The 26,525-nt window shown below is 40.1% G+C and overlaps 1 protein-coding gene across 1 annotated transcript in view; it reads right to left on the bottom strand.

Moving 5' to 3' along the window:
• MCCC2 (methylcrotonyl-CoA carboxylase subunit 2) overlaps window positions 1-26,525 on the bottom strand; it is a 53,394-nt gene that overhangs the window by 5,465 nt on the left and 21,404 nt on the right. Inside the window, exons 7-14 of the mRNA XM_054578479.1 lie at window positions 22,810-22,923; window positions 19,203-19,267; window positions 13,831-13,930; window positions 13,622-13,717; window positions 9,891-9,963; window positions 6,432-6,508; window positions 3,036-3,102; window positions 836-992 (exon numbers count right to left, since the gene is read on the bottom strand). Of these exons, the coding sequence (XP_054434454.1) occupies window positions 836-992; window positions 3,036-3,102; window positions 6,432-6,508; window positions 9,891-9,963; window positions 13,622-13,717; window positions 13,831-13,930; window positions 19,203-19,267; window positions 22,810-22,923 (749 nt within the window). The remainder of the gene's footprint in view (window positions 1-835; window positions 993-3,035; window positions 3,103-6,431; window positions 6,509-9,890; window positions 9,964-13,621; window positions 13,718-13,830; window positions 13,931-19,202; window positions 19,268-22,809; window positions 22,924-26,525) is intronic.

The following is a 26,525-nucleotide window of genomic DNA, read 5'->3' as shown; positions in this document are numbered from 1 at the left end:
GGTGGAATATGAATGATCAAATTAAGTTGCATGACAACACAGGTATTTTCAGAGGCCCACATTTATCTTTTAAACTAGTGGTTCTTCATTCCAGCTGCCCATTAAAAGCATCTGGGAATTTTTTAAAAATACCAATGCCTGGAACCCACCCTAGACTAATCTCCAGAAGTGGAGCCTAAAGATAGTACAAAATTTTAAATTCTCTAGGCAATTCTGATGTCTGTTTTGATAAACTGTATTTTTCCATTTCATGTATGTTTATTGGCTGTAAAAGTATTCAAAATATCCTCTTATTATCTGTGGTCATGTCCTGTTCTCCAGCCCAGAGCTTTCCCTTTTAGTTTTACCAGGGGACTATTACGTCTGTTAACCTTTCAAACAGAGCAGCTTGAGGCTCTCCTGAGTCTTCTGTCTTGCAGTGTTTGTCCTTTATCATGTTCTGTTTTCTGTTTTTCTTGTGTCCACAGTGCTTCTCTTTTTTTGAATTTCTTGAGCTAGCTGCTTGGCTCATTGATTTTCAGCCTTACTTCTTTTCCATGATATATATTTATGTCTACACACCTTTCTCAAAGCAAGACTTGAGCCACATCGCACCAGTTATGATATGTAGTATTTTCATTATCAGCCATTTCAAAATATTTCCTTATTCCCATTGTGGGTTCCTTCCCAACAGTACCTTTAGCATTAAATTTCATTTCGTCTCTCCAGATGATACAAATTACGGTATTATTGCTCAAGATTTATGAATATCATTCTATATTTCAAAGAAACCTGACCATTTATAATTATACGTGAAGTATAATTTCTTTCAGAGAAAATGATGACAATCACCTACCTATATGCTCTGCCACACATCCCATAGTTTCCAGCCCCATAGGATCCCCCAATGATGACAGTTATCTTAGGCACATTGGCACAGGCTACGGCAGTCACCATCTTGGCACCATCCTTGGCAATTCCTTCAGCTTCATAGTCTCTACCAACCATAAACCCTAAAAGAGAAGAATAGGAAGAGAGCCTCTGAGTAACGCAATTACTGTATAGCAGCTGACCCCCCAAGGCACTGGAAGGACATCTCGTCAGATTGTATTTTACTACAGGCCTCTCTCCCTAACGAAGAACTTAGACCTGAAATATGCCCCCCAAAAAGTGTGCTTTAAAAGATAAAATAACATTTTCTCTAGTCGCTTTGAAAATTTCCTTGAAACGGTTCATTTGGGTGCACACAGATCTTCAAATAAAGTAAGGATGCAATTGAGCTTCAAGAAATTATCTCAAAGCAGTAGCCTGGTGATGAAAGACTGCGACGTGGCAGCTGAGGAAAGAGCGCTGTGGCACGCCGAACGGTGAGGGCCTCGGTTCTCACTCACCTGGTTTAAAAATTCGGGATTCCTTCTGAAGTAATGCTTAGACTTTGATGAAGTAAAGAGACGCTAAGAGTTCCTGTCAATCGCAAGGTAAAAAAACTTTTCATCCTTCTTCAAGCTCTCCCATCTCTGTTGAAACGGGTCTGCAGGGCCCGGGGCCTTCCAGGCCTTGGGCTCCTTCTTCTTCACCTAATACACACGAAGCCAGGCTTCCCGGGTCTCCCTCACCACCCGCAGCCTCACAAGCTACTTGATTGTCACTGTTCTTTGTTATGCAAACCTCCAGCATCGTATCCCCCAATCGCTCCCACCAGGTTTCGCGGAGCGAAACTGTACTACATGACACAGAGCCAGTGACAGGCCACCCCTCACCTCACCTCACCAGGTACCGCCGGCTTCCTCCAGCTGCCCGCTCTGAGCCAGGCCCTCCGTGCAGCTCGGAATCCCTTTATCTGCCTTCTCTGACTCCCTGCGCTGTTCCCACAACAGCTATCTCAAGTATCGATTCTCTTCCCGTGCTCACCACCCCCGCTCACCACCCCACTGTCCCTCCGGTCCCTTGGCTTTCTCCCATCCTTCTCCTTCCCACCTTAAAAAACAACATAATCATACTCTATTTCCTCCATTACCCTCACCTCTTGGAAGAAACCACAGTTACTCGCAGGCTGCCCGAGTCCCCTTCTCTCTTCATGGTATTCTTACCTATTCCCATAGCTTGAAATACCATTTCCATTTTCTGATGATACCTACATTTTCACCTCCAGCTAACACACCTCTTCTGTGCTCAAGATTTTTCAACTGCCTACTATGTATCTCCAAATGGCGGCAACACAGGTCCTTCGAAGGCAATGCTGCAGAGCCAAGCTCAACCTCGGCTCTCTGCCCCCAACATAGGCAAAAAACAAACAAAAAAAAAAACCCACGAAAATGTAGGAATCTTTCAAGAGCACAGTTTAACTTATCAGTAGTTAATGAGTCACGAATCATCATTAGAAACAAGGCCACTGCACTAGTGAAGCTTCAGAGTATTTTTTATCTGCCCTTTTTATGCAGTTTGCCACATCGGGTCCTCCCAGGCTTCCCTCTGGATGTAACTCCTCTCAAAAGTCATCTAAACTGGTATCTTAAAGATGAAGATGAGTGTTAGCACCAGTAATATCTAAAGCCCCGCTGATTGTCAAGAGCCAAACTCCCTCGTGTGATTTGCCTGAACTCAACAAGTAATTAAGAGTCTCTCCTTTCTTAAACAGGAGATAACCATGGACAGGATTAAAAACGAAGTTTTTGGCTAACCTACGTACCTCAGCGTCTCCTATATGTCACAGACCATGGAATATAAAAAAGCATAAATAGAAGAATCATGGAATTTTAAGAAAAAGAACTCTAGAACCATAAGAGAAATTAAAAATTATTTTATCCACCATGTTAAGATCATTTATGGAACATGAAACCCGGAGAATTGTCACAGATGATCCCAGTCTTTGGAGTCCAAACTCAAGCCCCAACGATGTGAGGTGCAGCACAGGGAAGAGAGTCAATAAAACTGCAATAACCATGCACAGCAACAGAGATGGTTACTAGGCTTACTGTGGCGATCACTTCTTAAGATATACTGCACAGCGCAACTCTAGAATAAAGGCAGCCCAGCTGAATACACTACTTTCTTACCAGTAATGTTTTGAAGGAATAGCAGAGGGATATTCCTTTGGCAGCATAACTGGATAAAGTGAGACCCCTGTAAGCAAAGAAGACAAAAACCTTTTCAAAGGGGGGTTAACAAATCTGTAGTCACCAGGCATTCTGCCAATGCCATGCTTGGGTCAAAGAAAAGAAAGACCACCCTCTGCTTGGCTTGTCTGACCTTAAAGTAAAAGAGTAACACTGTGGTGTGGAGCCGTGATCCAGGGGGCATGGGCCTGAGGTTTATACTGCACCTGTTGTGCAGTCAGCTGTGCGACCGAGGACCCATGGCTGTAGGATAGCTGCTTTGCCACGGATGAGGCCAACACTAACCAAACATCAAGTGAAACAAGTAACAGAGAAAAAAGGATGCTTGTCAATGAGATTTCTGAGCCTCGCTATAAGACAATTCTCTAGTTCTCCACTTTAAAAAAGATAAAATATAATCCCTTCAGGGAAATCCATGATGGTATTTACACTTTGATCATCATCAAAAATTCTTTCATGTGCCAAGATTATAATAAAATACATTTTTCTTACCAATTTACTCCAATTAAATGGGATTTTAGATGAGTGCTAGAGACCTTCTAACCTTGAGTTTAGGAAATTATTTAATGACACAAAAAAATGACTATTCCTTTCCATATCTTCTAAGGATTATGTGACTAAGGACACTCTTATAAACCATTTCCTTTATATTTTACTATCTATTCATAGATCCCTTTAACTCTGCTGAAGTGCCTTGGCAATTACAAAACCTCAAAGCAACTGCTGAACCTCAGACACAATAATGAGGAAATCACACACCTTTGGGGCTGACTTCTGTTAGGTAGGACAGACAGCAAAGCAAGGCAGGGAGGAGGAGGAGACATGTCTCGCCCACTGACTCAGCTGTCCTGGGCCCGGCCCAGTATCGTTGCCACGTGTTCCAACATCACAAGAAACGCCATGCTAACACAGGAGGAGGGGAGCGTTTGTAATTCTGTGTATCGTTTCCACTATCTGGGAAAGAAAGCCTTGAAACTGTGCTTTCATCCCAAGACCTGAAATGTGGAAGAGGGTGCACAGGGCCCAAAGGAAGAACCCATAAAACAACTTTGGTTAATTACCTACCTCTGGTCACTATCTGTTTTACAAGGGCGTCCCTAATGCTTACAGGAAGAGCCCATAAATAACTTTGGGTAACTGCCCCAACTTTAACTGCCTCTTGTCATGCATCTGTCTCACAAGATGAACAAATGGAGTCTGGTGCAAGGTGAGGATTCAGCCTAATGGACCCTCACACATACCTAAGTTTGGGTAGTGATATCCCCGCCAGGAAGCTGGCACCACCTTTACCCATCAATCAATATGCAACTTCTTCACCCCATCCCACCAACTGTGTGAGTTCTCAGAACAAAGGACTCTCTCTCTGGGCTCTCTGGCCGCCCGGCCCCTGGCCGCCCTTGCTTCCACCCCCCTTACCCTGCTTCGCCTAACCCTTTCACCGCCCCCCTCACCTTAGCCAGGCTGTTCTCTTCCGAATAAACCCCGCCTGCACGCTAGTAGATTTGCTGATCTGTAATTTTTCTGCTGTGTCGATGAGAAGAACTGAGTTTCTGGGAATTTCTCCTGTAACACTTCTACAAATAAAATGTCAGACTGAGGCCAAACATAGCTCCCCCGCTGCCTGTCTTTGCCAAGCCGCTAAATAAAACTACATAGAGTTTGTTGACCTCAGCCTGATAGTTCCTCTATTTAAATAAATGTATTATATATTCATTAAAACTCATTAATTCAGGGATATTTTATATTTTAGGAAACACTTACTACATATATTAAAAGAAAACAAGCAATGCCTCTATATACAGTAAGTCCTCACTTCATGTCATCATAGTTTCTGCAACTTTAAGTGAAATGACATATAACAAAACCAACTGTATCAGAGGCTAATGGATCCTATGGCATCTCATCAATGTTGTAATGAAATTACAGTTTTCAAGGACCTGCTGTATGTGGCAACACCAATTTTATTTTTTAAAAGGGGGAGGTATGTGGCTTGTTTTGAGCTAAGGGCAATTTTAGCTTCAGGATTAAGAGAAGCTCCTGCCACTCCCTTTAACTACTTAGAAGAACTTGAATTGGGGCCGTGCTTCAGCCGGATGGCAGAGCAAATACCCACTTACTAACCATCTGCTCCTGTTATCCTGCAATGACCCTTTGAAGCCTCCAAGGAGACCGCCTCATCCCTAGCTCAGAATGTTTTCTATACCCAGACCCCCCTTGCTATCTCTGCACTATTCCTGCATGTGGGGTCTTTGGTTCTTTCATGTACATGGGGTTTCCATCCACACATTAAATGCAGTTATTCTCTCTTGCTAAAAAAAGAGGGGACAGGAAATACTAAGGAACCACAATAAAATGTTACTCAAGATTATTTCTGGTACGAGTGTAGGTGATTTTTCTTTTCCTTAGTTTTACTTTCCTGTGTCTCTTATCATTGCAATGAGCGGAACAACAATGAACAGCAGAGTACAGAAGCTGACCTTTACTGCTAACACGTTCCACCCAAGGCAGATTCGTCCTCAGTTAGGGTCTGAAAGCACTTATCTGCCTGTTACCTACATTCATTAACCTTGTTATTTCCTTAATCATTTGACATGGAAAAACAAGGCTAGACATTTTTTTTTGCTAAAGAAAATACTTTATGAAATAAGTACAATAGTTACATTTATTCAAGTTTAGGTAAATCTGAGACAATGATGTATGAAAGTGAATACTAAGCCAAAAGACATTCATGAATTTGCTCTTTTAAAACCACAGGGGGGGAGGCAGAGACAAATGTAAAGAGTAAATAAATTTAAAAAATTAAAAAATAAAAAATAAAAAAAATAAAGAAAAACAAAACCACAGCTCCAGTAACAAGACCCATTACGTTTCCGTTCCCAAAGAGTAAAAATAGTATCAAGTTAAACTAATGATGGGATAGAACAGAATAAACAGATTATGTCTCAGAACCACCTAAAAGTATCCTTGAATTCCTCACATACATTACACTAGAGAAACACTTTCAAGACAAGTATTCCTATATTCTTAGAATATGTACACATCACCCACAGCAGCTATAATTCAAGTATCTTGTAAGAATTTCCCTAAAAAAATGTTTGAACTTTTAATATTGCTCAAGATAGCTCACAATGTTAATGTAAACCTCCACAAAAACCACTTCAAACACTAACACACAGACACATACATGCTCACGTGCACACACACAGCGCTCTTTTTGCGGAGGCATCTGGTTAAATATTTTAAGTTTTTATGCAATAAACTTTCATGCACTACTTGATCTTAAAAGTTTATTATGTTTAAAACAGAAAATTCTGAAACATGTTTAACAGTACTTGCCTTTTTTGCAGATTCAGAAAAGAGAACTCCATTATTTCCAATGATACCAACTGGATATCCAAATATTCTAGCAAATCCTCAAAAGAAAATTGAAATAAAGATTTATGTATTTCAGAGGGCTTTTAATTCAAAACAGACATATTCGACATTCTTTAATATCAAATCAAAGTGTAAAATATAGAGATTCTGTGTTGCAAAACAGTTAATGTCGCATTTTATTTCTAAGGTACTGGAATCTGGGTTTTTTGCTTTCTTGAAAGGGGTGTATCACATGTAAAGTTATCCACTTGTCTGACTGGCTGGTTTGGTTAGATTGTTGGGTTAGTGTGTTATCCATTCATTCATGTAACATATATCAGAGTGCTCACTGTGTACCAATACCTGGAGGATGTTCTGAAATAGAACAAATCAAAGACACAGCGTCCTTTGAAGGTCAACAGTCAAAGCTGTCGGCCAGTTTCAGGTGACCAGTTTACCCAAAAATGTCTGTGGTAATGATAGGCCTTTGAAATAAAGCAGATACACTCAGCAAAGGCAATTTTAAAAAAACAAAACAAAACAAAACAGGAACACTGACAAGGCTGGTGGTAACCAAGTTTATAGTAAGAAATCCAGGTAACCTTAGAAGAAAAATGAATCACTCACTCTTATTTTCTCTTTGCATTGTTTTCTCCCTTCCATAAGCTTCGTTTGTCTCTCACTACCACTTCTACTAGCGCTGTAAACTCCCACTCTACATGCGTACACACACACACAAGAAAATGGGGGGGGGCAGGGGAAGGACATTATTTTGTGAGGCAGACACCTTAGACTATTTTAGGAGGTTACTTATTTTGTGAACCTGAAGAACTTGACTAGAGACCTTCCCAAGAGTAATTTTCAACAAGCTTACCAATGACTACATATAGATATCAAATATTTGGAACCCAAGAGTCAACAAGCTGTGCAGGCCAGAGTGGGTCAAGGACAGCACGCTACCAAGTTCCCAGAGCCGGGCTCTGTCTTCCAGCTCAAGCTGCCCAGGCTGCCGTTAAGACCTCCAGTATGTGATGCCGGGCACAAAGCACGTGTTCAAAACATTAATGGAGAAGAGAGAGTGTAAACCTATTGATAAACAGAACACTGGATTTTTAAAAATTTATTTTCTTTACTCTGACCTTGCCTTGATCTAATTATATTTATTTAATGAGATAAAAATGAAACACGATTTGGGCATCACTTGGATTTCCCTGGGTCTTTCAGGCCTCAAATCCCAGCCCAAACGCTGCACACCCTCCGGTGCCCTGCCTCTGAGAGAGTCAATGCAGGGAGCGGTGAGCTCCCTGAAAGGCCTTGTGATCCACTTTGAGTCCTGCCCCACCCACACGAAGAGCTGGGAACCTCGGCAGTCTCTCAGCCGTAAGGGGCTACCCCTGAAGATATACTGCCCTCTTTGTTATTTAGACTTTCAACACACCCTTAGCCCTGACTGGGATCTCCAGGCACCGGGCCTGCTGAGTAGGGCACAAGCCCCACTATAATAGGGACACCCATGAAGGGAGGCTCTTCACCACCTTCCCATGGGCCAAACAAGAAAGCAAAATATCCAAGAAACTACTAGGGGTGACATAGGGCAAGTGCAGAGGCAGGAGGAAGCCCTGACGAGCTGCCAGGGACACATGATACTTAGGAAACTCATTTTTCTCTCCTTACTGCCTCCCCCACTATGGTCCCCAACCTCTTAATCTCCTTCTCACCCTCCCTTCCTCCCCGACACCCTCTAATTCCTCCCTTCTCCTTCTCCTTCTCATTCCCCTCCCTTTCCCCAACCTTATTTGGATCCCAGTGCAGCCAAGAAGAGACAGAGGAAGCGGGATATATCCCTAGCATTGGGGGGGCCAAGGTGCCACCAGTCTTGTAGCAAGTGCAGGGCAAATACACAAAATCAGAAAATGAGGACAGCCCATCCGTCTTTGAGAAAGCAGCAGAAACAGCTTTGACTTGTTTTAAAAAGCTGCACAATGAGGGTTACATCCTGAACTGTGCAGTGACAAATCCTGCCTATATATCAAACGAAAGCTCTTAATCACTTAAACACCTAAATACAAAAACATAAATTCCACTCCCAGTGTGAACCCTTGTCTTGCTCATAAATCAGACTAGGAGAAAGTGCAGTGACTTATCCTTTAGCCTCAATGTATATTTGCAGTTTGGATTTTTGCAGCTAGTTGTTTTTTCTACTCTGAAATGTTGTCTTCAGGCTGCTACATTTTCAAGCTTTTATAAAACCAAATAAAATGCCCACATTTGTTTTGCCATTTGTCCAAGATACATTATTATGGGTCTAGCATCTAGGTCTCAAATATTTTTTCCAAAGGCCTACACACTTAACACCTCAGATGAATGAATTAACTTTTATAAATATTCTTGTTTTGCTTTTTCAGATTTGGTGTTCTATCCTGTATTCTCATTCTCATATTTACATAAATCAACATAAGGCCTACACAGAAGCCCTGAGGAAAGTCCAAACATCATACAAAATTTCCCAGCTGAATTAGACACTAAATAATAAAAAAGACAGCAGTGAAATTTTCAAAAGCAATTATTGTTATCCAGAGAAACAAAAAGAACTACAAACATTCCTGGTATTGGGTTAGCCAAAAAGTTTGGTTTTTTTTCCATTAGATGGCTCTAGTAGTGCATAACTGTCTTTAACTTCATTCAAAACAATTTTGTTGGACTGTATTGTGACAGCTGTCATATCAGCATGTATTTTTTAAATTATCAAAATTGGTGAATTTATATATAGCCACTTTAATATTGAAGATGGAAGAAAATATGCAACATTTTCAGCATATTGTACTTTATTATTTCAAAAAAGGCAAAAACACAAATGAAATGCAAAAAAAAAGATTTGTGCAGTGTATGGAGAAGGTGCTATGACTGATCGAATGTATCAAAAATGGTTTGCAAAGTTTCATGCTGGAGATTTCTCACTGGATGATGCCCCATGGTTGTTTAGACCAGTTGAAGTTGACAGCAATCAAATCGAGACATTAATTGAGAACAATCGACGTTATGTGGGAGAGAGGCAACATACTCAAAATATCCAAATCAATAAAGTTACTGGTGAAAATGAAAAATGTGTCCTTTATTTTATGGGAAAAAAAAAATAACCTGTCTTTCTGGACAACCCAATACTTGTACTATGATGAAAAGATTTTTATGCAGCTAATGCCACTAATGTCACAGGTAGGGGTCTTTACCACAACATCTAGATGCTGTCAATTTAAACTCTGGATCCACGGAGCCTCTTGGCTACAAATGATCTTTACAAAAGAGCTCCCTCTGAACACTGACTCACATTCGTGCTGCTCTAAATAACAAAGCTCATGCCAAGGGTATCAAAGCCTTGAGATAAGATATCACCTATTTCCCAAGCATCAGAAAATGTTCACATTCAATTCTTCATTTTTATACCTGTAACTAATGTGTCTCCATATAAGGCTTTGAACTCATTGAATCTGCTTCCATCCACAATTCTAGCGATGACCTAAGAGGAAAAATAACAATGTCCTTGAGAAATTACAATGAAAGAATTGTTGCATTAAAGTTATTTATAAGGAAAACAAATTCATAGTGAAGTTGTCACTTTCACAAAATTTCACCCTACACAGAACATCTTCTCACTAGAATTTCACCTGACACACATGAAGTCATTCTGGGCTCTGAGTTTACACTTCATTATAAAAGCAACAGCACCATGTTGCATACCGGAGAAGCGGACAGACTCCATGAGCCGTTTGCCAGACTCAAAGCTTCAGTGGCTAGTCAAACGTACTGGCCTAGCGTCAGGGATTCCATCAGGAAGCAGAGTGCAGAGCGTAGAATCAGAAGACTTAGGCTCCAACCTGAGGTGTCACATACGATTTGTGTGTCCTGCAGCAAGTCATTTAACCCTCCGAGTCTCAGTTCTCACTTCTGCAAAGACTGGACAAAGTTGTGAAGACATGATGACCTACCTAGTAGTAAAGTAACCTAATAAAATAATGCTAAGTTGAAGAACCAACTCTGACTCCCAGGTCTACCACTGAGAAATTAGAGTCATAGGCTGATTACCTAAAATCCTCTCAGCCTCGGTTTTCTCATCTGTTTTTTAAAAAACGGTAACGCTTAAAAAGTACTAACCACAGCATAGCCTACTTCCTGGCTGTCATTAAGAGGTAACTATTAAGACTTTGAAGGGGTTCAGAACAGGCCTCCCCAAGACATGCTATTTTGGTTTGCGGATTATTTTGAGCTGAAGGCAACTGAGACACTGAGGGTTCATGAGAAACTTTTACATCTCCCTTAAAGAATTGAAATTAGGGGCTATGCCCATACTAAGAGTTATCACCAACCTATGTAAAAGGCAGGGCAAAATTCTAGGTACTGAACATCTGCTCTTCTCTCTTTTTTTTTAAATCCTCACCTGAGGACATGCTTACTGATTTTAGAGAGAGGGAAAGAGGGGTGGGGGAGAGAGAGAGAAACATCAATCGGTTGCCTCTCCTACACATTCCAACTAGGAACCGAACCCACAACTTAGGCATATGCCTTGACCAGGAATTAAACCCATGACCATTCAGTTTGTGAGATGACACTCCAACTAAATGAGCCGCACCAGCCAAGGCAGCACATCTACCCTTCTTAACGTCCACAGCTGTCCTTCCTCCCTTCTGAAACTCCAAGGCACCTTCCCTCATTCTTAGTACAGAATGCCACATAAACCTCATTTTAACTTTCTGTCCCTGAACTTCTCATGTACACAGGGTCTTTGGCTCTCTCGTGTAGGTGGAGGTCCCATACGTACATATGTAATTATATTTGGCTGTTTTCTCTTATTAATCTAACCTGCCTTGTGTAGATTTAATTATTAGACCATCTGAAAGAACCCTGATGGGTAAAGAAAAGTTTCTTCCTCCCCTCCAACATCAATAAAGGTTCACTGATTCTGATATACTTGAAGGATCATAATGTGTATGTGTGTGCAATTAATCTAAAAGGAGTAGAAATTATGAAATAGTTCATCTTTGGGGCCCATCATTATACATGAGGACTATTTCAAAGAGTTCCAAACATGAAGCATATTCTTAATTTCTTCAGGAACTATTTTATCTGATATACATTATTTTTCTATCTAGTTTGAACTTTCTTTTTCCTATTTACTATATCAACCTAAACCTTCTTTTGCAAGATGCAAAAGCTGAGAAATGAGTGAATGCTTCCAATATCTTTCTTTCCAAAAAAGTAAAAGCTTACTTTGAATTATTTTTTAGTTATTTTCCTGAAAGGTCTGATTATGTAAGGGAGATATAATTTATCTGTTCTAGGTGGTATGTACCTCCAAAATTGTACCTTGTAAAAACAGTCAACAAAATAACTACCATTCTTCCGCACAACGACAAAGCTACTCAAAGGGCACAACAGTCTAGGGTGACTCAGTGGGAATCTACTTTCTACTGTATTTGCTTTACCATAAACACCACCCAGCCACATAAAATACAGTAACTCATTTTCACAAAGCCTCAAACTTTAGAAAGCAGACACATCATACAGAACTACTGTTCTTGTACCTAGAGGCAGAAATCAGTGCTCAGAGTATCAACCCCAGTACCACTGGCTAGGGAAACAAGGACTAGAGCCGAGGCTTCTGATTCCTATTCCTGTGCGGTCCCACAACTCCATACACTAGGAAGCCTTCCACACAAGGACACTTGGCTATTACAGAAAAAAATCACAATAATAAACTGAGTTAGCAAAAGGTAGACGTCCAGGACACTATTTAAGAAGTTAAGAGTCTATCCTTATAATCTCCATTAAAAATGAAATGGACTACCGTGAAAGAATGGATTTGCATCTGTTTGACTCATTTCTGTGTTCCTGGTGCCTGAAACAATACCTTCACAGAGCAATAAATACTGTTGAATACATGTAAAAAGCGGTTCTTAAAAATTCATTCTTAAAAGGATGAATTCTTAACCATCGTGAAAACTAGGTTCTCTGGAACAACTCATTTTTCAAGTACATAAGATTGTAAGTACCATTTTTTTCTGTGCCTGTAATCAACTTAAAAGTCAAACTGAAATTCTAATTCTAAAAGTTACAGTTAACTAAGTCACCTTGCTAAAGAGGAACTCCCTAAAAATCCAGGATTTAAGACCCTCTAACAATACTAGGGTACTTTCTAAATAACGATTATATGCATCCATAAATGGGATATTACATGCATCAATTCATTCAAAAAAATATTTACTAAGTGCCTACCATGTTGCCAGATACTATTATATTAGATACTAAGGAAATAGGACCTAGTCATGGAAAATGTTTCATGAAGAACCTTGAAATAATGGTGAAATGTTTATAATTTAAACTAAAAAAAGTAGAATTTAAAAAAATACATATGTATATACTATCTCAACCACATAAATATGTATACATACACATTAGCCAAAACACCAAACTAATAGCTGCTTTCCCTGGATGGTGGAATTATAGACAATTTTGTTTTTCTATATTTTCTACATTTTTCACAATTATTACAATAATAGGTTTATAGTCAAGGGCAAAAGCAACAAAATAAGAAGGCAGAAAACCTGGTATTATAATAATTTTCTAGCTTAAAAAGCATTCTGCCAGATAACAATACTGAAGAAAAGGCAACATGCATATGCAAACACTAAAACTGTTACTATAGACTACAAGACTAGGCTGACAATCTGTAACCATAGCAACATCTTCATCTATATTCAAAAGTCTAATCTTTGCTATGTCATATTGATCTAAAAGGATGTTTTTTATTTTGACAATTTACTGACATTTCATCCACTTCCTAAAATAAGGACAGTGAAAAGAAATAGATGAAAATTATAAAGTAGTCCTACATCATTCCTAATGTTCATATTAGGGAGTACTATTTATGAGCAAGCCAAGCTTTGCCATTGTGCAGTGAAAACTTTCCAGTAATTGAGGTTCCTCCCGACTTTTAGTATATATTGTGTACCAGTGAATCCTACACTATGGGAAGATCTTTCCCTTAAATGTCACTCCTTACCGAGATCCAAAACAGTTCCTAGGCACGAACATTCTAAACAGAGCCCAGCTTTGGCCACAGATACACATATAAAGAGACAGACAGCAAGGTGTACAGCTCACAGTTCCAGTTTACATACCTCTCGGACATCAAAATTCCTCTTAAGGTTAGTACCAACTATTCCATACAGTTCATCAGCAGGAAATAAAGGATCTTCAGAGGGCTCAACGGTCACCTACAGAAAATAGAAAAATCCTAATTAACCATTTTTTTAAATATTATTTAAAAACAACATAAGCCAAAATGCTTTTCAGGAAAATAAAAGATGTAAGAACACATCCAACTCACATCCAGTTTTTTCTGATAATTTAGATTCCTCACAATCTTCCTAGTTAAGTGAAGGGCATGACTATCATCCAAAGCGTAGTAGTCAGTGACTCCAGACTTCCTGCAGAGTAAAGCACACTAAAATAATCAGATTAGAGAAAAGGAAAATAACTCGGTATCTTAAAACCCAAATCTCTCATCTTAGGATAGCATCATTTTTACTTCTAAACCACTTTAATAAATGTCATTTAATTTGATCTTCAAACGTCCCTGCCAAACATGACAATGTCCCTGGTATTATCCGGGTATTACAAGCAGGAAAAACTGAGGTTCATGTAGGACCCTTGCACTAGAACCACCAGTAGCTGCATAGGAATCCACACTCTTATTTCTCTCTTAACCTCCTTCTACTAAACTATGGGGCCTTGCTGACAGGATTTCTATTTAATGGCCATCTCATGCACCTCCAAACAAAGTTTTACATAATAAAGTTCAACCAGATAGCACACTTTCATGGTGATGTTGGTAACTACAAAAAGTGTTTGTATGTAATTAACTGAGCTCCTAATGAAGATGCCAACTATGGTCTCTTGTTTCTGAAAGACTGCTGAGCCCCCTCCCTACAGAGTTACACCCAAGAGCAAGCTGTCATAGGGTAACAAACACAAAGGTTTGAAGACACTGTCCCTCAGATCATGGGTAAAAATGGGTATTGATAAATGATTCTGTGATTAGGGCCGTGGAGGTTCCTGTTTAATTTCAAGTTCAGTGTCAATGAAGTATGGACTTGCTCTGGTTACTAGTTTTTTTCCTGATTAGATGGCTTGTTATTTTAGATGTAATATACTATAACTTTCTAATAAAGTATAAACAAAACTGTGAAGTCAGGCAAAAACCTGAAAAAAGATAAAGTTTTTGTTCATTTTATGAGTAAGAACTAAGCTGCTGCAATCTAAATTTTGATGTCTAGGGAAAAGGCCAAATCCTTGGGGGACATTTCTTAGAACTGGACTCTCATAGTGGTTTTGTGTCACTCTCCACCTCCGGACTGGGTGCCCCTAAATAAGAGCAGAGACTGTATTAACTCCTTGTTATAGCCCTCCAATGCCTTGCAATGGCAGACCCTTCCTTTAGCAGTAATTTACAACTGACCATATCTCTTAAATGTTTCATATATGATACCAGCTACAATAGCTGCCTACACTATAGTAATCAGAAAGCAAACAGAAGCAGAAGGAACTGCTTCCAAATCAGTAAAATATTTAAAATGAAATGCTTTCCTGACCAGGTAGCTCAGGTGTTTAGAGTGTCATCCCAATATGCCAAGGCTATGGGTCTGATTCCCCGGACAGGGCATTCTCTCTCTCTCTCTCTCAAGTAAATACATTTTTAAAAAATTACATTAAAAATAAATAAAATGCTTTCTTTAAAAAACAAAACTACCCAGTAGTTACCAAAACAGCCAGAAGGTAAAACCTTTGATGAGGCATTATATTATGTAAGTCTTTGTGTCAAATTAATTCCTCAGGATGACTAATCAGAGAGGTATAAATATAGAGTGATAAAGAGGACCTTTACAAATACATATTTATACCACTTTGATTAGAGAGAACCCAAAGCAATTTGTGAATAGTAAATTTTATGACACTGTTTCCCCCCAAAAAGCCATCACCATCTAATCACTGTCTCATGATTTTAAACGATTATTATTAACAATAATAGCTGGTAGTAATAAGAGTACTTAGTATGCACCAAACACTGTGCTAAGCCAGGAACTATTCTTATCTTCATTTTTTACATGAAGAAATGAGGCTCAGGGATATTAAGTTGTTTAGTCATATGGCAATAAGTGAGGCAAATAAAAGATGAATTCCAGAACCTACATCCTAAACTGAAATACTGCCTACAGTTTTCATGGGCACCAGATTACTTCTTTTACAGTCAGAAAACATTTTTTAAATTGATGCTTCTCAAATACTATCTTCATCACCTCCCCCTGACGAAGCATCTGTGAACAGTGGCAGCCACTCTGTCCTATACCCACGCACCCTATTCTGCCTGCATCCGCTTTCTCTGCAGGGAAACATCCACTTGCTGTTTCCCTGTAACAGTCAGTAAATGGCCAGGTAAGATAGTCACACTGCATCTCTGCTCTCACAGCTATGCTCACCTAAATGAACAAGTACAGTATTCTGTTCAAGCTCAGGCAGAAACTCAGGCCCTCCCTCTAAGCTTTTCTCTGCCTTCCTCAACTTCACTCCAGGCATTCCTTCAACCATTCCTCCTTTGGCCTCTAGTTGTAAAACTGGAAGCATGATTGCATTTTTTTTAAAACCTCACCCAAAGGATATTTTCATTGATCTTAAAGAGAGAGAGGAAGGAAGAGGGAGAGAGACAGAGAGAGAAACAATTGGTCGCCTCCTGTATACATTCCAACCAGAGATCGAACCCCCAACCTTTGGTGTATGATACTCCAATCAACTGAGCCACCCGGCCAGGGCAGCATGCTAGCATATTTTGTAACTGTTGTTTAATTCATTCATTTATTTCTCTTAGCTGCCTAAATTATAAATCCCAAGCTCAAGTACTAAGGCTAAAATTCTACTGTATTACTCATAACACTTGGTATTGAGTTGGCCAAAAACTTCATTTGTTTTTTTCCATAAATGGCTCTAGTAGCACTTAGTTGTCTTTAACTTCATTCAAAACAATTTTGTTAAATTGTGTTGTGACAGCTGTTGTGTCAGCATGCATTAAAAAAAAAAAACTTATCAGAAGTGGTTAATTTTTGTGTAGTCATTTTAATATTGAAGATGGGAGAAAATATGCAACATTTTTGGCATATTATGCTTTATTATTTCAAAAAAGGTAAAAATGCAACTGAAACACAAACAAAGATTTGTGCAATGTATGGAGAAAGTGCTGTAACTGATTGAACATGTCAAAAGTGGTTGCAAAATTTCATGCTGGAGGTTTCTCGCTGGATGATGTTCCAGGGTCGGGTAGACCAGTTGAAGTCGATAGTGAACAAACTGAGTCATCAACTGAAAACAATCAATGTTCTGTCATGCAGGAGATAGCCAACATACTCAAAATATCCAAATCAATAAAGTTATTGGTGAAAATGAAAAATGTGTCTTTTACTTTACAAAAAAGAAAAATAGGGACTTTTGGAGCAACCCAATACAATCAATCTATCCACAATTAGGGCTCAATGAGAAAGAAATGAATGAAACACTGAGGCAAAGGTAAGCCCCTCAATCAACTCCTCAAAAGGCATGGCAGTGTTCTTCGATAGGAAAGGAGAAATATTATACTTATCTGCCTCCCTTGGTTTGTTTGTGGTTTGGCGGATCAAAGAGAGGTTCACTGCACCTGCCAGGCCACTGAGCCTGATGATTACAGACTTGCCATTTATGTCCGGGTTCTATGATCCTGGGCCCTCCTCTTTGTCTATATTCACCCAGAGGTGAGCTCATCTCGTCCCTTGGTTTTAAATTTCACAAATAAAGATCTCCAGCACTGATCTGGACTTCTTACTCTTACAGGTAACTGCCTCTTCAGCATCTCTACTTGGGTGTCTCAAGCATCTCTAACTTACCAGGTCCAAAAGGAACGCCTGATCCCCCTGTCCCACCCTCAAACCGGTTCTTTCTCCTTCCTGTCCTCCCAATCTCAGGAAATAAAGCCAGTTCATGTTATTATCTTTGTCACCTCACCTTCCTGCACCCCTTGCATAAAATCATCAACAAGTCTCCCAATTCCACCTCTAAAACAGAGCTCAAATCTGTTTACTCCACCCTATCTTCACTACCACCATAGCCATCGAAGCCACCAGCATCTCTCACCAATGATATTGATACAACCACCCAACTGGTCCCCTACACAGACTCTTGCCAACCCTCCAAGCATTCTCCATTTAGCATCCAGATGGATTTTTTTTTAATGAAGTATTTGGTAATAGCACATTCTGCTTAGAGCTTTTCAATGGTTTCTTAATTACTCTTAAATAAAATAAAATAAAATAAAATAAAATAAAATAAAATAAAGAGGGGGAGAAAGAGCCCAAAACCTTTAATATACTATTTTGATGATAAACAACAATAACAACAATGGCAGTTAACATTTATAGTTACTTATTTAAAGGAGGTATTATTCCAAGCAATTTACATGTATTACCTCATTTAACCCTCATCAAATTCTAGCAGGTAGATGGTCTTCTTACCCCTGAACTCCAACCAGAAGTGGTTAGACCAGTAGCGTGATGAAGCCAGCTCATGTCTGACTCATAGAGCATCACTTCCTGATTCCACGCTCAGTGACGTCCTGTTGGTAGCTTAAAATTTGGTACGGTGGGATAATTTATACTACAGAAAGTGGCAGATGCCACAAAGCAGGGCTTTTTCCCTCCCCCAGAGAACCAGCCATTTTACACTTACCTGCTACCAAGAGTTTAGCTAAGCTACTCCTTGGTACTGCTGCCTCAGCAGGCATTCTGTTTGGCCGAGAGGCCTGCCGGGACCTTAAACTGACACTGGTGCAGACACAAGCCCTAAACAGCAGCTGCAGAGTCACAAGCAAATGCAAGTCCAGATATGACTTTCCCAACAGCCCTTGTGATTGGCAGTCTCCCCAACCTCCCACTGCTGTATACAACCTTAGATAAGACCCCGAAGAGGCTTACCAAAATTCTGCTCTTTTGGAATGAACTGACCAATCCAGCCCTAGCCCAGGAACCCCGAAGCACTCCAACCTAGATCCTATTAAAAACATGTGCCCCACCTTCTCTCTCTCTCTTTCTCCGTCTGCACTCTGCCTTGACCTCCCTGTGTGACCCTGGAGGCATGCCATGTACTTCCTCCAGGACCCGTGAGCAGTACGCTTCTCTATTTCCATTTTTCTTGCAGTGGGTTGTTGAACTGCAGCTCACCATCCAGAACCCTGCGCTCCAGTTCACAAGTGTTCCTTTAACCCCTGGGTATGAGCCACCTTCTATATGCTCTCCCTATATGTCTTCTTTGTAGGCCTTACCACACATACATGTGTATATGAAATTTTGGTCATTGTTCATTTCCCACATCCCTGACTACACTGTAAACTCCTTGAGGTCAAAGACAATGTCCCTCTTATCTCAAACCCCTAGTACAGTGCCAGTCACCTAACAGGTGCTTAATGGATATTTGTTAAATAAGAAACCCATCTCTCCAGTCTTTCTATAATGAAAAAGCTGATGTTCTAGAAATGCAACTCTACAGTTCAAAGAACTGAACCCTAAAACAGCAGATTGAGAACACGTAAACTGTGGTAAGTTAAATACTTGGAAAAATACTTTAAAGACTATTAAACGAACAAGCAAACAACCAATCCTGAAAAAAAACGACGCTTCTATCTACCTGCAGTGAAGATCAGCACCGCCAAGATCCTCAGCTGACACCTCTTCTCCAGTTGCTGCTTTAACCTACAACAAAGAGAAAAGTCAACGGTGAGGTTTGCCCGTCCACCATACACAAATGTTTTCCTAAATGCACATCTCCTAAACTGCCTGTACCTACCATTCTTTCTTCCACAGACCTAAAGAACATTGTTTTCTCGTTCCACTCGCCTAGCAAGCCTAGATAATACTGTAGACCTAGTAGACCAAGTGAAAAACCTGAACCCCAAGTAACTAAGGAACTTGCCCACAGTCCCTGAGCAAGTGATGGAACTTGATTTGAACCTAGGCATTTCTGGCCTGAAAGCCTGCTCTGTGCCCCCGTTAAGCTGCTTCCACACACGTTCAAGTCTTTGTGTCTGAGGCCACCGCCGGGGCTCCCTTCTCCCTCTCACCCTCGTGGTGGTGAACCCCTGCTTATCCGTCAAGCCCCACCTGCTCTGTGTGGCTCTCCCTGACCCAGCCAGGCTTTTTCATCATTAATGACACTGCACAGAAAGAACAGAACAAAGCTTGCTTATCAGTGGTCTGAGAGTATTCCCCTTACACCTCCTATGTGGCACTTGCCAGGCTGACTTTCAGTAATATCCATTTGTTTCTGTCATCTGCTCTCTATCCTGAGTTTCTTGATGGTGGAAACTGTAATTTATTCACACTCAATAAATATATTGAAGTAATGTGTTTTTTTCCACCCATGTTGAAAACTCCAGTGACTATTACAAACTCTAAAAGGTATAATAATGTTAAAATGGGGGGGAAAAATCTAAGATTGTTTATATCAAGATTCAGCAGAATATAACAACAAAAAAAAAGAAACCTCAAGTGAAGTGATAAATTAAGAATGACTTAATTATAGCCTGAGAAATTCTAAACAAGAAAAAATCTTTAGTGCTAAATACCAACCTGATCCCTTAGGAATTGCTTATTGATTTCTACTTCTTTGAGTTGACTAATTTGTTTGTTTTTTTTTAAATAGGAAAAGCTTAAATTAGAATAATGAACATTAATCTAAAATAAAACATAAAAATGACTTATTATACACCAAAAGCTGTCTTAAATAAAAAATTATTTCACAGGGAGAGGTAGTTAAAATTTTCACCTCCAATTATTCCACCTCCAGAAATAAATTTTTGGTCCTCCTCTCAAAAAAAATTTCAGCATAAAATAGCATTTGGTCCAGATAATAACTAATTGTTAGAGGTGTCTATACATTTAAAGTTGTAAAAATGAATAAACAACCAACATACTCTATTTACTTTTAGAGATCTGACCTAAAAAAATAAGGATTTGTCATCGGTTAATATTTACTGAGCACCCACATCGTTTGATACTGTAGTAGGTGCAGAGATGGTAAAAGTCAAAGGAAAAATTAAAATAACTCGTTCTACTAAGTCACACATTCAGAAGATAAACAAAAGACAGGAAAACAAAAAGTTCCTTCAAAAACTTGTCTTACTGCTATGCATTTTTCAACCATTTTAAGCTATTGAAAACTACAGCAACTCAACCCCACATTATGTGTGAAACCTACAAAGTCTTTTCTCAATTGTCAGTGAAACAGGTGTTGAAATTTAGACTTCTCCAGCAGATGAGTATGCTGTTGCTTCTTTTTCTACCCATAATCCAGTCTTTTGATAGCGGACTCCCGAACAAGGTTCCGTTCTGGGACAGAACTGCAGGCTTCTCCAGCTGCCAACCCTGTTTTCAAGGTACAAGCTAAATCTGAATCCACTGGTAACTGCTGACCTTTAAATAAAATCTTCTATCGAAAATACTTAGCATTATTCTAGTATTATGATGTTGTCTATATTCCCAAAAAGATGTTTTCAAATTTTAGTCATATATTTATTAATTTTATTCATTCTCTAATGAAAAATAAACAAGAATTACTCATGAAAGCATGTACCTTTTATTATACCAAAGTAAATTCTGAGTGAATTTTCCTCTCATTAACCAATGACTGCTGTCACATAAAGCTAGAGAAATGTTAAAGAATAATAAATACTACAGGCTTTTTGAATATGCCTTAAACATGTTATCACATTTGAAATGGCAGCTACTCAGGCTGATCCGATCCTCAATAAAGTTATTAAAAATTAACACAATCATTTGGAAAATACACTTATTTCACAGCAAAGCATAAGCTCTTCTTAATACACTATTTTTAATAAATTTGTTAATATTACAAAACCAAAGACGGTTCTTTGACAGGCTTTTGAAGTAGTAAATTTACTTTTTGAGATATAATTCACAGACCATGAAGTTCACCAAAGGATACAGCTCAGTGTTTTTTAGTGCATTTACAAACTGGTGCAACCATTACCGCCACCCAACTCCAGGACACTCATCACTACTCATCAGCAGTCACTCCCCCTTCCACCCTCCTGGTCCCTGGCAACTACTAAACTATTTTCTGTCTCTGTGGATTTGACTATTCTATTTCACAGAAGCGAAACTATACAATATTTGCCCTTTTGTGTCTGGCATGATGTTTTCAAGGTTCATCCATGTTGTGGCATGTGTCAGAATTTCATCCCTTTTTATAGCTGAATAATACCCCACTGTATATAGATTTTGATTTTATAATATGACATTTTTCTTGTTACCTATTTAACATTCTTGGATCTCACCTACAACGGGACATTTTGTTGTAAGGTGCGGTCACGACCTGTGTCTTCGCCCACCCTCCATCCCTGCCAAGTCCAGGGCCCAGCTGTGCCGTCCGCATGGCACAGTGGTGGCTGCATTGCTGACAGTCAGGGGAGTGGCGTGGACCAAAGAGGGGCCGAAGGGAGAGCCAGGGTGAGTTAACCCAGTCCTCGGCGCTGCGCCACAGGGAGGTGACCCGTGACGCTGCACAGGGTCCCGCTCTCAGAAGGGCCCTGTGCTTGAACGTAACACTCGATGGTCACTCTGTTGCAATTCTAGCTCATCTTTGAATTTGTGTTTTGTAAGTAAAGTCTGAGAGGACAATGGAGTGTGCATGTTGGGGTTTCCAGCCGCAGTTCTCGGCCAGTCCGCCACCCACCACCTCAGTGGGATGGGTTCATGACTCCCTGCTTCCCCGCTAATGGATGCCTGGGCCCTGGGCATGCCCTACCTTCCCCTCCCTGCCCACTTCCCAATGACTGCTGTATCTTCCCGAGTGAGGGCTTGGCATGGCATGGGGTCAGGGGTCAGGCGTGCACCCCATGGGGACTCAGGGGGAGCACGGTGGCACCATCACCATCAGTGCCGAATTATGTTTTCCAGGAGATGATTCGGTGGGGGTATGAGCTCAGGGGTAGCCTTTCTCCCGCTCCCCATCCAAATACCAGACACATCCTGCCATGAGGCAGCCCACCCTTGGGGGTCATGTATGCACTGGGAGCTGGACTAGTGGACCACTGGAAGAAGAGATACCTGGAAGGGAAAAGATGAAAAAGTTCCAGAGATGAACAGTAGTGATGGTTGCACAACAAAGTGAATATATTTAATGCCAAGAACTATTTTCTTAAAAATGGTAAAAATGATAAATGTTATATTATATATATTTTACTTCAATCAACCAATAGAAACTATGCTCTTACCAAGGGGGGTCCTGCCAAGAAAATGGTACCCTGCCTGCGTACAACGATGTTTTCATCAGCCATTGCAGGCACGTAAGCACCTCCTGCCGTACAGGAGCCCATGACCACCGCTATCTGGAATCCAAGCATATGAGAAACTCATCAGGTTTAGCCCAGTGAATTATACAATCTTTGGAACTATAGGCCCATAAACGTTGCAGTACCAGTGGACACTACTAGCTGGTCCCTTTACTTCATTTTAAAAGTGGAGTCCTCAAGCCCTGGCCAGGTGGCTCAGTTGGTTAGAGCATCATCCCAACACAATAAAGGGTTGCAGGTTCAATCCCTGTCAGGGCACATTACTAGGTTGCGGGTTCAGTCCCTGTCAGGGCATGTACAGAGGCAACTGATTGATTTTCTTACATCAATGTCTCCCCCTCCTACCACCACCACGTCTCTAAAAATCAATAAACACATTCTCAGGTAAGGATTTAAAAAGTTAATACACAAATAGATAAAAATGGAGTCCTCTAAATATTTGAAATAGTTTCCTAACTTCTTTTATCAAAGCATTTTGAAGAGCTTGTGTCACACTTCTACAAAGTTTATGGACAATCTCCTTGTCAGAGGGAAGAACGGTCAGAAAGACCGGTAGCCTAAACAACTAATGGAGAAGACACTCGCAACCCACTCATACATTAGCAAGACTGTATGAAAGGATAACTTTTAAATCTAATAATAGTAAGTTCTCTAAACAACTGCCACTTACCTCACAGGAATACTGAAAAAATTCTCCAAGTGAGTGTTAATACTGCATGTTACCCTGAATTTGATACATTCTAAATATAAAACTAATGTTAGCATCACAGTTGAAAATCTTGCTCGAAAGGAAGTCAGCTGTTTTGAAGCTGGGTGATACACACAGGACCGCTCATGGCACTATTTAGTCTGCTTTTGTATGTGTTTAAAATTTACCATAATAAAAGCTTTAAAATATTCTTTCTTAGAGACTGGTATAACACAAAGAAAAATAAATATGGGTTTGGCAGTTACCTCTACACAGGAATAAATAATGTCATTAAAAAGCAGGAAAAGTACATAATAGATATTTTCTTAAATTATCATATGAAAGCAGTTGTTGCTACTAATTCTGATATTATCGGTTTTCCTTACAGACAAACAAATATCTGTTTTGAAAAAAAAAAAAGCCACACAAGTCAACATTTTTCCATCTAAATGGCTGTTAACAAAAAGCATTTTTCCCTATTTCATGTATGTTATTAAAAATGGCTGCAATATTTCTGTCAATGTATTACAGCAATGTTTATCCCTTCTTGTTTTTACTTATCAATCACCCAGAAGTTAGTTTTCAAAATATCTATGGCTAGAAAAACTCACACCTGTGAAGCAGTGTTCATAATAGTGAAAATATGAAAATAACCAACATGCCCATCAATACAATATTTTGAATGGCTAAATAAATTATCGATAAGTAAGTTCTTTAAAAACCTAAGGCAATAATAATGAAATGTTAACAATTCATAAATCCAGCTGGAGGGGAGGTGAGTGTTTTGCTCTATTATTCTCTGTACTTTCTACATGTCTGAAGTATTTTATGGGCTCTTTCTTTAAGGTTCCATCGGGAGCAAAGGACACGACTCCATCCTGTCAGCCTGTTCTCTGTCCCAGAACACCAGATTCTGCCTAAACTATTTCAGGGCTACAGAAAAGTCAAGGAAGTAGAGGGAAGAATTATAATGATATAAGTACCTAGAAGAGGACACCTCAAAAGTAAGACTTATAGAACTAAACAGGCACAGCAGGGCCCCATGGAAACAACAGGAACTTAAAGCAGAGGAGAGACCAGCACTGCCAGTGAGTATTCAGAGCCCGGGGGTGGGCATGCAGGTTGGGATGGAGGAGACGAGGACAGGGGGCTTAGTTTGCCAAAAAGCAGTAAGACAAAACTGAGGAAAATGATTTTGTCAATTTTATGTCAATTAAAAAAAACATTAAAAACAACAAAGGAAATGAAACTGAATGCCATCACGCCATCTCAGGTTGGGGGAGAAAGATCTACCAATTCAGCAGAAAAGTCTCACAAGTGAAGAGCTGACAAATTATTGGCACATCTACAACAGGGAATTTTACCATATTCCTAGTGCACTTCAGATGCACGTTCTCCACAGTGCCCCCGAAACCAAGGAAACCAACCACCCACTTCTCTGACACCAGCCAATAATGGCCTCCCAATAATTTTTTCATTTAATTTTTGTTTCTCTTAGCAGAAGTTGCTTAAATTTTGTTTTGTTAGATACGTGTGACTGGAATAGGAGTAGCCTTTCTTACTGATGAAAAATTTGAGAATTTTGACTCCTGTATACTTAGTAACTCTAGCTCTTACTTTAAAAAGTGTTTTTATAGCAACTTTATTAAGTTATAATTCACATACCATACAGTTGACCAATTTATTGTGTTCAGTGGTTTTTTAGGGTATTCACACTGTTAAACATTTTTATCCCGCCAAAAAGAAATGCCATTTTCATTAGCAGTTATTCTCCATTTCCATCCCGTCTCCCCAACCCCTGGCAACCGTGAATCCACTTTGTGTTTCTATGGATTTGCCTGGACATTTTATACAAATAGAGTCATACCGTAAGTGGTCTTTTGTGACTAGCTTCAGGGCTTGCCCATGTCTTTCTCTTGGTTTAAAACTGTCCCAAGTCTTCAGTTGTGTGCTTCAGTTGCCGTCTGTTAAGGTAAGATGGTTTTGCTCTCTGTATTAGTTACCTATTGCTGCAGGACAGATCACCCCCTAAACATAGCAGTTTAAGACAACATCTGTTGTGTCACAGCTTCCCTTGGCCAGGAGTCTGAGCACATCTTAGCTGGGTCCTCTAGCTCTGGTCTCTCTCATGGCTGCAGTCATCGGGAGGCTTGACTGGGAAGGAATCTTTTCCTGTCTCATTCACGTGGTTGTTGGCAGGATTCAGTTCCTTGCAGGACTCATTCAGTTCCTTCTGAGCTGTTGGCCGGAGGCCTTCCTAGTGCTCTTCCCCGCATGGGCTTCTCCATAAGGCATCTCACCACGTGTCGGCTGGCCGCACCGGAGTGAGCAAGCAAGTGGGCAGGAGAGAGAGTGCCAGCAAGATGAAGACACAGTGTTTCATAACTTGATAACAGAAGTGACATTTGTCATTTGATAGAAGCACATCCTCAAGGGGACGAGATTGCACAGGACGTGAACGCCAAAGTCAGGGATTATTGGGAGGCCATTATTGGCTGGTGTCAGAGAAGTGGGTGGTTAGTTTCCTTGGTTTCGGGGGCACTGTGGAGAACATGCATCTGAAGTGCACTAGGAATATGGTAAAATTCCCTGTTGTAGATGTGCCAATAATTTGTCAGCTCTTCACTTGTGAGACTTTTCTGCTGAATTGGTAGATCTTTCTCCCCCAACCTGAGATGGCGTGATGGCATTCAGTTTCATTTCCTTTGTTGTTTTTAATGTTTTTTTTAATTGACATATAATTGACAAAATCATTTTCCTCAGTTTTGTCTTACTGCTTTTTGGCAAGTCACCCAAAGTCACCACTGTTACACTGTCTCCTCATTGTGAATTCTGAGACATTCACTCGCAAAATAGAGCGAGTGTGCACCAGCAAGAGCTCCGCCGTGTGTCTGCTCCTCCTCAAAAAGCGCAAGGACCCCAGGGCCAAAACAGCACTGAAGGGTTTGCA

This window comes from Pteronotus mesoamericanus, unplaced genomic scaffold (genome assembly GCF_021234165.1).
Source record: "Pteronotus mesoamericanus isolate MK-2021 breed Mesoamerican mustached bat unplaced genomic scaffold, CSHL_Meso_final contig_50, whole genome shotgun sequence".
In the NCBI taxonomy this organism is placed as follows: Eukaryota; Metazoa; Chordata; class Mammalia; order Chiroptera; family Mormoopidae; genus Pteronotus; species Pteronotus mesoamericanus.
The sequence above is the reverse complement of the archived record's forward strand: the minus strand, read 5'-3'. Positions and strand labels throughout refer to the sequence as shown.